The sequence below is a fragment of the Oncorhynchus mykiss genome, chromosome 19 (assembly GCF_057628025.1).
Source record: "Oncorhynchus mykiss isolate SJ-2025 chromosome 19, ASM5762802v1, whole genome shotgun sequence".
Classification (NCBI taxonomy): Eukaryota; Metazoa; Chordata; class Actinopteri; order Salmoniformes; family Salmonidae; genus Oncorhynchus; species Oncorhynchus mykiss.
Genome location: NC_143040.1, coordinates 23,228,963 through 23,243,763, shown reverse-complemented (window position 1 = coordinate 23,243,763; position 14,801 = coordinate 23,228,963). Strand labels below are relative to the sequence as shown.

The following is a 14,801-nucleotide window of genomic DNA, read 5'->3' as shown; positions in this document are numbered from 1 at the left end:
GTGGACGCGTGTCTGTGTGGACGCGTGTCTGTGTGGACGTCTGTGTGGATGCGTGTGTGGATGTCTGTGTGGATGCGTGTATGGATGTCTGTGTGGATGCGTGTATGGATGTCTGTGTGGATGCGTGTATGGATGTCTGTGAGGATGCGTGTATGGATGTCTGTGAGGATGCGTGTATGGATGTGTCAACGCAACACTGACAGGCTGAGCACAGAGGCACTCTCAAAGTCAACATGGTCTGTAACACACTGCGATGCTGTCTGTGTCAATGCAACACTGACAGAGTCTAGTTAGTACACATATACGGATATACGAATGAATGAATGAATGAGTGAGTGGGTGAAAACTCACACTCTGGTAGTGGAGGGGACTGACAGGGCAGCAGGGTTTTGCAGCTGCATGATCACCATGACAAAACTGGAGTTGGCAGCATCATATCTGTAAACAACAACACTATCTTTCAGTTGTCCGACAACAGGGCAGGATGGAGTAATAGACATTGCATAGCTTAATGTGTGTGTGTGTGTGTGTGTGTGTGTGTGTGTGTGTGTGTGTGTGTGTGTGTGTGTGTGTGTGTGTGTACTCTTACTTCAGGCCTATCTGGACCTGGGCAGACTCAGGAAGGACAGGCTCGTCCTCCAGGTAGACCGCCGGTTCATCAGACTCCATTGACCTACTAACACAGCAGGTTCTTATTATTACCAATCAAAAAGAACGTCTGGAATATAAAACAGAGAACAGAGGTGGAGCAGAGGAGAGAGACAGGAGGGAGCAGAGGAGAGAGAGAGAGGAGGGAGCAGAGGAGAGAGAGAGACAGGAGGGATCAGAGGAGAGAGAGAGAGACAGGAGGGGGCAGAGGAGAGGGAGGGGGCAGAGGAGAGAGAGAGAGCAGAGGAGAGAGAGAGGAGGGGGCAGAGGAGAGAGAGAGGAGGGGGCAGAGGAGAGAGAGAGGAGGGGGCAGAGGAGAGAGAGAGAGGAGGGGGCAGAGAGAGAGAGAGAGAGGAGGGGGCAGAGGAGAGAGAGAGAGGAGGGAGCAGAGGAGAGAGAGAGAGGAGGGAGCAGAGGAGAGAGAGAGAGGAGGGAGCAGAGGAGAGAGACAGGAGGGAGCAGAGGAGATAGACAGGAGGGAGCAGAGGAGAGAGACAGGAGGGAGCAGAGGAGAGAGACAGGAGGGAGCAGAGGAGAGAGACAGGAGGGAGCAGAGGAGAGACAGGAGAGGGCAGAGGAGAGAGAGAGACAGGACGGGGCAGAGGAGAGACACAGGAGGGACACAAGCAGGAGGGAGCTGAGGAGAGAGACAGAAGAGACATTTCAGAGTGAGAGCAAGAAAGGGTGTCCTTGGCTCATCGTCTAATTTAAATCAAATCAAGGGGAGAGCAAGAGAGGACAGGAGGAGAAGAGGGTATGAAAGAGAGAAAGAAAGAGAAAAAAGAGAGCAAGCAGAGGGAAAGCAAGTGACAGAGGAGGAAAGAAAGAGAAAAAGGGAGCGAGAGAAGGAGGGAGAACGCTAGCTGAGAGAGAGTCCACACCACACTGGTTGAAGGGATCAGCATCAAACCCCCCCTTTAGGGGGCAAGAGATGATGAAAGAGTTTAACCATAGGAGCCGTTTTAGTGGGAAAAACAGACATCAATGAGGCCAGTCTAATCACGAAAAGCAAAACTGGGCAACCGAGCCCATGCACTAATTAGGAAGACAACTGGGCAACAGAACTCTGCGTGTCAGCATCTCAAACATCTCTCACGTTTGACAAACAGACAGGGCTTCTTCAATTCAGTCATTAAAGAGCAGATGCAGCTCTGTCTCCGACTGTGTAATACACGTGAGACGAAGCTAATTGTGTGTGTGTGTGTGTGTTGAGGAGCCTTCAGTTTGGTGGTCTGTTTTAAGTGAGGTCTTGTGGTTCTCTCATCACAGCTTGCGCCAAACATCGCAGGCGTTGGGTTAAATGGAAGAAGGGGAGAGGAAGAGGAGGTTAAAAGACCCATCGTGACCCTTTGAGTGGACCAACACTATTGGGAACAGCAGTACCGCAAGATAAATGAGAGAGGGATGGAGAGAGGGGAAGAGGTTGAGAACGAAGGGGGCAGAGGTTGAAAATGAAAGGCACGGGGCAAGGGAGGGATGGAGAGTACTGAAGAGCGAGAGAGTGTGTGCGACCGACCGATCGAAATAATGAAAAGAGCGGGAAGTGAGTGTGACCCACCGTTTGACATTAGAGGCCTCGTACACCCCACTGTCCCCGGCCACGGACTCGTCTGACACGGCTGCTGACACACAGGTGGGCCTGTCTTCCCCCGGCCTCTGGAGGTCCACGTCTGACAACAACACAGACGAAGACATGAAGTACAACTGAAATAAGACACCACAGTTGATATGCCGGGGGGGGGGGGGGGGTTCATTAATCCAGAAAAGTGTTTTGGTATATCTACGAGACACATCCAAAGGTGCGATGGGAGCCTCCAGTCCCTCCACTAGTACACCTTTTAGCTGGAACTCTGGACAAGCACACCTGACGCAACTTGTCGACTAATCATCAAGCCCTTGAGTTGAATGCAGAGTATCGGTTCGGGGCTACAATAGAAATGTGTGCTGTTCGGGGGAACTGGAGGACTGTTTCAGTGCAGCTCCATTTTGAGCTGCTAGGTGGCAGCGTTGCGCCATGCAGCGCAAGGCATTTCTAATCAGTGGTAAATTCCAATGAAGGGAGGAAGGAAGGAAGGAATCATTTCCCGTATGAATAAAGCCAGTCCTAGCTCTCTGGAAACACGGAAAGTAGCCACCTCAGAAATCTCTAAACTGATGGATAAGATGTAGGTGTGTGATGTCAAATGTTTATTTGACGGTGTTGCATCAGCAAATGACTGTGTGAATATTGTAGTGTAGTACAGGTTGTTTATTCTAATTTGATTCAAATAAATATATATTATGGGTTGTCCAAGGTTCGGGATAGGGTGGGATAGGGGTATGCTTGGAATTGTGTAAGTACAAAAAAAAAGGGGGAGGGGGGTGTGTAATATGATTGATTATATTGCCCTTGTGACCCAATAAATTAACCATTGTTCACAAAAAAAAGAAGAAGAATTTGAACAGAGCAAACGTCTCACCTGTGATACTCTCTCTGAGGGTAGCCAGTGCCCCTCTCCCTTCCCTCCCCCCCTCCCCTCCTCTGTCCCTCTCCCCCGTCTCTGGCTCAAACATCCCCATCCCCTGGCCGTCGTAGAATCCCAGGCTGAGACCGCCAAAGTCCGACACCACCAGACCGACGTCGCCGTCCCCAAAGTCCTGTGGGCCCACCGACGGGAACGCACCGACCCCCTCCTGCACCAGCGGCGAGCTCGGCGGCGAGAGAGAAGACAACGACGACCTCGAGGAAAGCGACGTCACTGACTTGGACGGCTCGGCCGGCTTCGAGGACACCGCAACCAGCGGCGCTAATGGGACCAGGTTGGTGGTACCGGTTCCGACGGCGTGTGTGTGAAGCGACGTGTTGTGTGGGTGTGGGTTCTCCACCTCGTGTTCGTGGATGGTGGTGATAGTTCCTGGGGGGTCTCCCCGTCTGTAGGTTATCCCAGAGGGGGTCAAGGGCTCCTGGAGGAGCAGGTCCAGTTTACACTGGTAGTCCAGGTCCAGGGGAGAGGGGGGTTCTGCAGGGGTGTAGTAGAGGTCTCCGGAGGAGAGGGAGTTGAGGGAGCCGCGGGAGGAGGATGCGTTGAGGGAGCCACGGCTGGAGGCCAGAGAACCCAGGCTGCTGCCTGATGAGACGGACAGGGTACTGGCCGACAAACTGTAAGGGAGAGAACACACATGACACACACAGCCAACACGCACCATGAACAAGCACCTCAACCAGCAACGTTTTACTTACTGTAGCTGTATGTATGTGTATTGGAGGAACACTTTGGCTGAGTTTAGACAGGCAGCCCAATTCTGATCTTTTTTTCCCACTAAATGGTCTTTGGACCAATCACATCAGATCTTTTCAAATCAGATCTTTTTCAGAGCTGATATGATTGGTCAAAAGGCAAATTAGTGAAAAAATATCAGAATTGGGCTGCCTGTATAACCGTAGCCTTAGCGCAAGAGTGCGTTTGTGTATAGGTATACAAGCTTGAAGTGCACGGATACACAGGCACACACACCTCTTGAGCTGAGAGTGGAGCTGTGTGGTCAGTCTGGTTGATTCCTCCAGTCTCTGCACCAGGACTCGTCTCCTCTCCTGCACCTTCAACCTAGAGAAACAAATCATTACTGGTACAACATGTCTGGGACAGAACACATATCCATGACTGGGACAGAACACATATCCATGTCTGGACCAGAACACATATCCATGTCTGGACCAGAACACATATCCATGTCTGGGACAGAACACATATCCATGACTGGGACAGAACACATATCCATGTCTGGACCAGAACACATATCCATATCTGGGACAGAACACATATCCATGACTGGGACAGAACACATATCCATGTCTGGACCAGAACACATATCCATGTCTGGGACAGAACACATATCCATGTCTGGACCAGAACACATATCCATATCTGGGACAGAACACATATCCATATCTGGGACAGAACACATATCCATATCTGGGACAGAACACATATCCATATCTGGGACAGAACACATATCCATATCTGGGACAGAACACATATCCATATCTGGGACAGAACACATATCCATATCTGGGACAGAACACATATCCATGTCTGGGACAGAACACATATCCATCCATATCTGGGACAGAACACATATCCATGTCTGGGACAGAACACATATCCATATCTGGGACAGAACACATATACATCCATATCTGGGACAGAACACATATCCATGTCTGGGACAGAACACATATCCATGTCTCCTTTGGGAAAGTGTTCTTCTGACCTCAATGAGACTTCTTGGTCTAATAAATACTAAATAGACAACAAGCCCCCTTCCCTCTGGTAGGAATCCCCTCTGTTCTGCTAACTAAGCTTCAAGAACACTAACCTTAATTACTGTCTTCATTGATCGAGCAATTACACAGAACCTAATTAGCTCAAGACACAATTATAGGGCTTCTTCAAATGTAGGGTGTGTGTGTGTGTGTGTCAATATGTAATTACAATTACAACCCATACAAGCGCCATGTTTCCAATTACGGCTGTCGCTCTGTCTAATGTGACGCGATGTTGCAGCGACACATTCTGCTTCCAAAACAAGACAATTACCACACAGTGTGTGTGTGTTCAGTGTGTGGGTGAGTAACAATTGGTATGCTAATGAACGGTAATTAAAGGCACCTTACAATGTTTACCCTTTGGAACGCTGGCGTCGTTCATTAGGAAAACAAAAGGCCGTAAACCGCGTGGGCGGGCAAATCAATTAGTTTGTTATCTGTTGGACGTCAACGAGGAACTCACGTAGGGAACTCACACAAACACGACATACACACAACCTCACGTATCGCCTACGTCCGGGGGACTTTTTAGACTTCCCTCTGTCTAAACGTCTGGAACTGCACGGCTACGACTAGCTGCGAGGCAACCACAGGGTTTTTAAAGGGAAGGTGCCGGGGATTGTGGGTCACACCTCTGGGCCAGGGCGTGGCTGGGGGTGTTCCTGACGGCCTGCAGGTCCTGCTCCAGCTGCAGCCTCTGGGCCTCCAGACGTTGGAGGTCCTGCGGGGTGCGTCGCCGTGGCGACACGAACTGCAGCTCCTTGAGGAGCTCCTCCTTCTCCGAGACCAGGAGGAGACGTTCCCGCTCCACGTCCACCGCCCCCGGCCACGCCTCGCTCTCCAGCTTGGCCAGCTCCACCTGCACGTTGGCCATACTGTGGGAGGAAGGAGAGAAACAGAAACAGAGGATAGTGATGCTGTGGACACCCTTTCAAATGAGTGGATTTGTCTATTTCAGCCAAAGTGAATAAAATCAAGTACACAGCCATGCAATCTCCATAGACCACTTGAGTGGCCTGCACAAAGCCCTGACCTCAACCCCATCGAACACCTTTGGGATGATTTGGAACGCCGACTGTGAGCCGGGCCTAATCGCCTAACATCAGTGCCCGACCTCACTAATGCGCTTGTGGCTGAATGGAAGCAAGTCCCCGCAGCAATGTTCCAACATCTAGTGGAAAACCTTCCCAGAAGAGTGGAGGCTGTTATAGCAGCAAAGGGGGGACCAACTCCATAGTAATGCCCACGATTTTTTCGAGAATGTGTCCACATACTTTTGGCCATGTAGTCTATTTGAACCCCTATATAAAAACCCACACGCGCTCATAAGGGAACGCAGTGAAAATGCTCGTCTTGAACTCCTTTCTCCTGGCACACACTCTCAGGGGTCTAAAGCCAGCAGCAGGCACACATCTCCGAAAGGAGGAGGGGTAACAGGGGAGTTGTCATGCTGCCACACTCTACCGCCGGCTCTCTGTAGAAACACCTGTTCTATACCGCCGGATTAGAAAACGTTTCAAAGCCCAAATGTCAGGGATTACAGTCCATAAGGGGAGGGGTTTACCTGCCTTTTATTCACTGAGCCTAAAACTGCCCACGGTGGTCCCAGATCACATCGCTAATGTGTGAAACTGACAGCCGTCCAAGTCACCGCCTGTGACTGATAATGTATAACCATTTAATGGCTAGACACGGACCCTTAATTGCTCTGATCTGAAGTCAGATCGGATGGGATCTAAGGCCCATGCTAACGTGACCCAAGGCCCATGCTAACGTGACCCAAGGCCCATGCTAACGTGACCCAAGGCCCATGCTAACGTGACCCAAGGCCCATGCTAACGTGACCCAAGGCCCATGCTAACGTGACCCAAGGCCCATGCTAACGTGACCCAAGGCCCATGCTAACGTGACCCAAGGCCCATGCTAACGTGACCCAAGGCCCATGCTTTACGTGACCGAAGGCCCATGCTAACGTGACCCAAGGCCCATGCTAAAACAGGCTTTCTGGTTAGTGCGCCCTCTATCCATCTCTATTGAGTTGAGTTTACTGTTGCAGTTCTGTGGTCAGGTGATATGCATATTCACATAAGGAATGTCTGCAGTAAAAAAAACAGAGAGAGAGAGAGAGATGGAGAGAGAGATTACCTTCTTTTGGCCTCTTCATATTGGAGACTAAGTCTAACCTTCTCAGCCAAGGACGATCTGCTCCTCAAACCAGCCTGAGAAACGGAGGGAGAACAAGCGAGCGAGAGAGAGAGCGAGAGCGAGAGAACAAAAAACATCACATGTACCTGCTTCAAGTTCAAGTGACTGGGTTTCATATCATTAGAGAGACCTCCACATCTCCATCCCTCGTTCTGCCCTCCCTCCATGTAGCATTCCATCGGTGAAGGTCTCGCTGTGTGTGTGTGTGTGTGTGTGTGTGTGGGGAGGGAGGGAGAAAATCCCCAGTGTAGTAAGCAGCTTTGCCTCTCTACCTCTAACCCTGAGCCCAGTCTGCCTGGCTGGGCCCCTGGCAGCTATCATCTGCTCCGAGGAACCAGAGGAATCCTGTGTGTGTGTGTCTGTGCAGAGGAATCCAGTCCCACTAGGGAAGGCCCACAGACGGGGGGCGGGGACATTCCTCTTAGCAACACACAGGCATTTTATTAAGACAAAGGAGGGACATGGGAGAGAGAGAGAGTAGAGAAAGCTCAGATTTTTTTTGTTTTGTTACGCTTTGGCAGAATTTACAATTACCTGTCTTTTCCATTTGAATCTGTCTCAATCTGTTTATCGTTCTCTCTCTTAAGTAGAAGTAGAGGGGGGGGGGGTGACAAATTGTTGAGTGAGAGTGGGAGCAAGATAGAGTTGGAGAGAATAAGGGGAGAGAATGAGAGGTGGTGCTCACCTCTCCAGAGACGTCTGTCTGGGAGCCGGCTTCAAGCGTCTGTCTGGAGCCCACTGGGTTCCGGAGGTCTGGTTCCGAATGGCCCATGTTGTGTTCCGTGTGGAACCTCTCCTTTAGCTTAGCCAGAGACTATGGGAGAGAAGAGAACATGGAGTGGGTCTAGACTCTAGAGGGAAGTTCAGGGTTGAAAGGCACACCATACCAAAAACAGAAAACGGAAAATGAGCATTTCAAAATCGGATAAGTTCAGCCAGTCCCTTCCTGTTTCAGTCGGTTTCCTTCTTTTGGGTGCCTAATGAACATGACCTTGCCAGGAGCTCTCAAAAAGCAGATATTTGAACCCACACACAGACCAAAAATATTTCCCACACACACACGTACCTGCATGAGGTCCTGTTTCTCCTTCTCTCCAGAGCTGATGGCCCTGCGGAGAGACTTGAGCTCCGTCACGATGGCCTTGGCCTCCTTCAGACGGTATCCACTCTGCTCGCCACACAGTTTTTGGTCGATCCTGCAAAAAGGGAGAGCACACACACATACAAATTAAATACAAAAATAAAAACACCAAAGAGAGCAAAGGTTTGTTCACAAATATCAGAATCTCCAATGATCTGGATTCTGCAAAGATCAATTTGAATGTGAAGACATCAATATCTATATGGGTGTTAAAGTCCAGATACACTCTACCGTTCAAAAGTTTGGAGTCACTTGTTTGTTTTTGAAAGAAAAGCAATTTTTTTGGTCCATTTTGGTCCAAATAACATCAAATTGATCCGAAATACAGTGTAGACATTAATGTTGCTGGCCATCTTGGCAGAGTTCCTCTGTACAGTGACTGTATTCTTTTGCCCATCTTAATCTTTTCTTTTTATTGGCCAGTCTGAGATATGGCTTTTTCTGCCTAGAAGGCCAGCATCCCATCCCGGAGTCGCCTCTTCACTGTTGACGTAGAGACGAGTGTTTTGCGGGTACTATTTAATGAAGCTGCCAGTTGAGGACTTGTGAGGCGTCTGTTTCTCAAACTAGACACTCTAATGTCTTCTTGCTCAGTTGTGCACCGGGGCCTCCCACTCCTCTTTCTAGTCTGGTTAGAGCCAGTTTGCGCTGTTCTGTGAAGGGAGTAGTACACAGCGCTGTATGAGATCTTCACTTTCTTGGCAATTTCTCGCATGGAATAGCCTTAATTTCTCAGAACAAGAATAGACTGATGAGTTTCAGAAGAAAGTACTTGTTGGGACTTGTTTCTGGCCATTTTGAGCCTGTAATCAAACCCATAAATGCTGATGCTCCAGATACTCAACTAGTCTAAAGGGCAGTTTTATTGCTTCTTTAAATCAGGAAAACAGTTTTCCGCTGTGCTAACATGCTAAAGGGTTTTCTAATGATCAATTAGCCTTTTAAAATAAACTTGAATTAGCTAACACAACATGCTATTGGAACACAGGAGTGATGGTTGCTGATAATGGGCCTCTGTACGACTATGTAGATATTCCATTTGAAAAAATCAGCTGTTTCCAGCTACAATAGTCATTTACAATATTAACAATGTCTACACTGTATTTCTGATCAATTGGATGTTATTTTAAATGGAGAAAAAAATGTGCTTTTCTTTCAAAAACAAGGACATTTCTAAGTGACAAACTTTTGAACGGTAGTGCTAGCTCTGTTGAGTGTTTGTCTAACAGCATAGTACGACAAAATTACATAACAAGCAACCTTTGTTAAGCTGCCATGCGTGATTTCTGACCTTCCTAATGTGCAGTTTGTGTGTGTGTGTTCCTGCCCCCTTTTCGCTCTTTTCCTTTATTGTGTGTGCCTCCTGAGCGGATGGAGTGTGTGTGGAGGGTGAACGACAATGCTTCATTGTTTCAATTATTGTAATAAAAAGTGGCTGCTTTGGACAGGGCTTAATCCAGAGCCTGCCATGTGAGCAACATAACCCCTCTCTCTCACCTCTTACTTTCTGTCTCTCCTTCTATCATCCCCTCTTCCCCCCTCATTCTCTCTCTTTACCTCCTATCGCATGGTCATTCTCTCTCTTTACCTCCTATCGCATGGTCATTCTCTCTCTCTACCTCCTATCTCATGGTCATTCTCTCTCTCTCTCTCTTTACCTCCTATCGCATGGTCATTCTCTCTCTCTTTACCTCCTATCGCATGGTCACTCTCTCCCTCTACCTCCTATCGCATGGTCATTTACCTCCTATCGCATGGTCATTCTCTCTCTTTACCTCCTCTCTCTTTACCTCCTATCGCATGGTCATTCTCTCTCTCTTTACCTCCTATCGCATGGTCATTCTCCCTCTCTTTACCTCCTATCGCATGGTCATTCTCTCTATTTACCTCCTATCGCATGGTCATTCTCTCTCTCTTTACCTCCTATCGCATGGTCATTCTCTCTCTCTCTCTTTACCTCCTATCGCATGGTCATTCTCTCTCTCTCTCTTTACCTCCGATCTCATGGTCATTCTCTCTCTCTCTACCTCCTATCGCATGGTCATTCTCTCTCTCTTTACCTCCTATCGCATGGTCATTCTCTCTCTCTTTACCTCCTATCGCATGGTCATTCTCTCTCTCTTTACCTCCTATCGCATGGTCATTCTCTCTCTCTTTACCTCCTATCGCATGGTCATTCTCTCTCTTTACCTCCTATCGCATGGTCATTCTCTCTCTTTACCTCCTATCTCATGGTCATTCTCTCTCTTTACCTCCTATCTCATGGTCATTCTCTCTCTTTACCTCCTATCTCATGGTCATTCTCTCTCTTTACCTCCTATCTCATGGTCATTCTCTCTCTTTACCTCCTATCTCAGTCATTCTCTCTCTCTTTACCCCCTATCTCATGGTCTCTCTCCCTCTCTTCCCCATCATGGTCATTCTCTCTTTACCACCTATCTCATGGTCATTCTCTCTCTCCCCCTCATGGTCATCCTCTCTCTCTCCCCCTCTCTTTTCCTCCGATCTCATTCTCTCTCTCTATGAATGTGAATTCCTATTAGTAGATTGTAGCGGCTCTCTCAAATAATCCTATACAGTGGTTCCTACACATGTCTGATCTTAATTTGAGCCAGTTTGCTACAGAAGGAAAATAATCCTGCAGTAACAGAATAGTGAATTATTATGTGGAATATAATTAATGGCAATTTTTGCAGTTTTAAATGTCCCGCATTGCAGGAAAGTGCTCCTGCACCAAAGTGATCAAATTAAGCTCCTTCATCTGTAATCAAACTGTTTTATGACCGCCCTCAGGCACTATCAAGTCCAATAGACACGTAACAACTAAAGCTGTAAAATCACAACATTCACAGAGCAGCATACAATACACAGGTGTGTGTGTGTGTGTGTGTGTGTGTGTGTGTGTGTGTGTGTGTGTGTGTGTGTGTGTGTGTGCGCGTGTAATAGGCAGGTGTGTGACAGACCAGTGTGTGATCAATATGAAAAGGGGACTTACTGCTGCAAGGTTTCAAAGCCTTGTTCTTTGTAGATGAGCTCCTGTTTCATCTGGGAGAGCTCTCTCTTCAGCTTATTCACCTACAGTAGCGGACAGAGACAGAGGCATTAACAGAGACATAGAGGAATGCACTTTCATTGAGAAGAGGGGTGTTTTGTTTCTTGTTTTTTTTTCACTTGCTTTGGCAATGTAAACATATGTTTCCCATGCCAATAAAGCCCCTTTGAATTGAATTGAGAGAAAGAGAGCGAGAGACAGAGAAAGAGAGCGCGCGAGAGCGCGCGCGAGAGAGAACGAGAAAAATAAAGAAAAGTGAGAACGAGATAGACGGTCAAGAAGACACTAGTTGCCCTCCCGAGTGGCGCAGCGGTCTAAGGCACTGTATCTCAGTGCTTGAGGCATCACTATAGACCCAGATTCGATCCCAGTCTGTGTCACAACCGGCTGTGTTCGGGAGTCCCATAGTGTGGCGCACAATTGTTCCAGCGTCGTCTGGGTTAGGAGAGGGTTTGACCAGGGGAGGGTTTGGCCGGAAGGGGGGGGGGGGCTTTACTTGGCTCATTGTGCTCTAGTGACTCCTTGTGGCAGGCCGGGAGCCTGCAGGCCGACTTCGTTCATCAGTTGAACGTGTTTCCTCCGACACATTGGTGCAGCTGGCTTCCGGGTTAAGCGGCGGGTGTTAAGAAGCGCGGTTTGGCGGGTCACGTTTCGGAGGACGCATGACTCGACCTCGGCCTCCTGAGCCCGTTGGGGAGTTGCAGCGATGAGACCAGATCAAAATTGTGGAGAAAAAGTGGGTAAAATACAACAAAATAAGTTGAGAAGAGGTGAGTGTGAGTGAGTGAGTGAGTGAGTGAGTGAGTGAAAGATGCACCTTACCCTGACTTTGGTGGTGGAGATCTCAGCCTTGAGGATATCAGGGTCATACTTAGTGCTGGACGAAGACCCCGAGAACACTGGACGAGAGAGAGCCATCTGGACCGTTAGTGTGTGAAGGACAAAACACGCGTGTGTGTGACAATTGGTTGAGAACTAGGTTCGGGTTAGGTTCACTACTCACGGCTGGTGCGTGAGCTGGACTTGTCCTTGTATGCGTCGTTGAGGCGTGTGTACTGATCCAGGGCCAAGGCCAGCCGCTGCTCTTTGACCTGGTATCGAAGATCACAACGGAAATAAGTCTTGTTCATTCATACGGTCCTTTGTTCATCCATTCCCTCATTCTATTTGTTCATTCATTCATTCATTCTTTCACCCACCCATCCATCCATTGTCATTTTATATTTACCCATCAATCCATCCATATATCCTTCCATGCATTCACTAATCCATCCATTTCACCTGGTACAGCTCTTTCTGGGTGACCAGGGCATCCTGGGCTACTGTCAGGTACTCCTTCAACATCCTCTCCTGCTCCTTCCTCCACTCCGCCCGGGGGTCCTCTAGCTGGGTACTCTCTAGAGAGGGAAGAATGTCATCAATGAGATCTACTCCCATAAACAAACGATGATGATGGCGACAACAATACTTTATTTGTAGCCTCCTTTTGTGTCATACAGCTACAGCACGCCAGAACCCTGATTCAGATATACAGGTAACTGTCAAAGTAATGGAAACACTTGAGTAAATGAGGGATACAAAGTATATTGAAAGCATGTAGTTCCACACAGGTGTGGTTCCTGAGTTAATTAAGCAATTAATATCCCATCATGCTTAAGGTCATGCATAAAAATGCTGTGCAGGCTATTATTTTGGCCCCATAGGATGACAATGCCCTCATCCACAGGGCACGAGTGGTCACTGAATGGTTGGATGAGCATAAAAAAAATATGTAAACCCTATGCCATGGCTATTAAAGTCACTAGATCTCAAGACAATTGAACACTTATGGGAGATTCTGCACCATCAACAAAACACCAAATTATGGAATTTCTCATGGAAGAATGGTGTCGCATCCCTCCAATAGAGTTCCAGACACTTGTAGAATCTAAGCCAAGGCCCATTAAAACTGTTCTGGCGGCCTGTGGTGACCCAGCATCCTATTAAGGCACTATGTTGGTGTTCCTTTATTTTGTCAGTTACGTGAACATTTTCTCTTGGTTGACGTTTTCATCAGGTCAATCCTATCCAAAAAAAATCAACACTAACAGCATTGGCATTTTACTGTGTGTTTTACACAATGTTCCTATTCTTTTAATCTTCAGAATGTTGAAAAAGTCAAGGGGTGTGAACACTTTCTGAAGTCACTGTATACTGCAAATGAAGCAGGCCTACACCCACATCTAACAGTGGGTTGTTTTGAGGAAAGAGAAAGGCACAGTGGGAGAGCAGAGGAAGCAATCCATCTGAATCAATCACAACATTTCTTCCCTCACTCTCTCTCACTCCTTTTCTCTCTCTCTCTACCCTCTTTTTTGTTTGTCTCTGACCTGCTCTTCTGGGGTAGCCCTGTCCGGTGGCAGGGCAGGAAAGGGTTAATCCTTCATTCCTTACTGTGCTTTGTCTGTGTCCCAAATGCCACCCAATTCCCTATGTAGTTTAGGGCCCATAGGGCTTTGGTCAAAAGTAGTGCACTATATAGGGAATAGCATGCCATTTGGGAGACATACAGCCTGTGTGGAAAACAACAAGTCTCTCTACACTGAGAGTACGGCCCCCTCCATGCCACACTAAGTATGTCAGCAATGCAGAGACTGACTGCTATGAGGAATAACCGGATTTCACTACATCAGGATTTGTGTGTGCGTGTACGTGCTTGTGACTGTGTCAGTGCCCGTCTCCACTCTCCCGCTCTCTCCGTGGAACTCTCAGCCCTGTGTATTCTTCTGCTGAGGGTGTAGGCTACTCAGCAAACCAAAATTGGTTATGTGAAAGTTCCCAGAACATTTGTTAGCTTGCGCCGTATGTTCGAACACAAAAACAAATATTTTATACAAACATAGTATAACCATCAGCACGACTGGATCTGTGTTATGAAAACGTTTGACGCAACCTAGCGAATGTTCTGGGAACTTCCACAGACCCAATTTTGGTTTGCTGGAAAAACATCACTGGTACATTGTGTTATTACATTGCCTGGAAACCCAATGAGAACGTTTGGGGAATGTGGTTGTTACAGATGTTGTGCACAACATTTTAGTAAATGTTACAACATTCCACAGATATGTTTTAAATTAAATAAGAAAATATGACAATTTGCTATCATCCTAATGTTATATAAAACCTTAGAACTTAATGGGAATCTTCGCTAATGTTCTGGGAATGTTCCCAGGTTTGCTGGGTAGGATAATCCTCGGCTAGGCCCTAAGTAATGTTTTGTTTCTGATCTGCTATATAACTTGTGGTCAGTGTTGGGAGTTGCTCTTGCGCTCCGGGGTTGGTAACGGTTCCCTATTTATCGAACGATTAGCTTGTGAATCAATGTGTTGTTTCATGTTGGCTAGACACTGTATCAATGTCCTACAGAAGTCATTGTATGATATGATAAATTATTTGAGCCTCACACACAC

At 47.6% G+C, this 14,801-nt stretch overlaps 1 protein-coding gene across 2 annotated transcripts in view; it reads right to left on the bottom strand.

The window, feature by feature from the left end:
• The window catches only part of LOC110498655 (protein WWC2), a 40,024-nt gene that overhangs the window by 11,986 nt on the left and 13,237 nt on the right, over positions 1-14,801 (bottom strand). The window contains exons 3-15 of one of the 2 annotated variants that reach the window (XM_036954338.2): positions 12,634-12,749; positions 12,356-12,443; positions 12,175-12,251; positions 11,296-11,375; positions 8,226-8,355; positions 7,845-7,973; positions 7,100-7,173; positions 5,587-5,829; positions 4,143-4,232; positions 3,108-3,787; positions 2,207-2,318; positions 590-676; positions 352-438 (exon numbers count right to left, since the gene is read on the bottom strand). In XM_036954338.2, coding sequence (XP_036810233.1) covers positions 352-438; positions 590-676; positions 2,207-2,318; positions 3,108-3,787; positions 4,143-4,232; positions 5,587-5,829; positions 7,100-7,173; positions 7,845-7,973; positions 8,226-8,355; positions 11,296-11,375; positions 12,175-12,251; positions 12,356-12,443; positions 12,634-12,749 — 1,993 coding nt within the window. The remainder of the gene's footprint in view (positions 1-351; positions 439-589; positions 677-2,206; positions 2,319-3,107; positions 3,788-4,142; positions 4,233-5,586; positions 5,830-7,099; positions 7,174-7,844; positions 7,974-8,225; positions 8,356-11,295; positions 11,376-12,174; positions 12,252-12,355; positions 12,444-12,633; positions 12,750-14,801) is intronic. The other variant, XM_036954339.2, reaches the window with a different exon arrangement.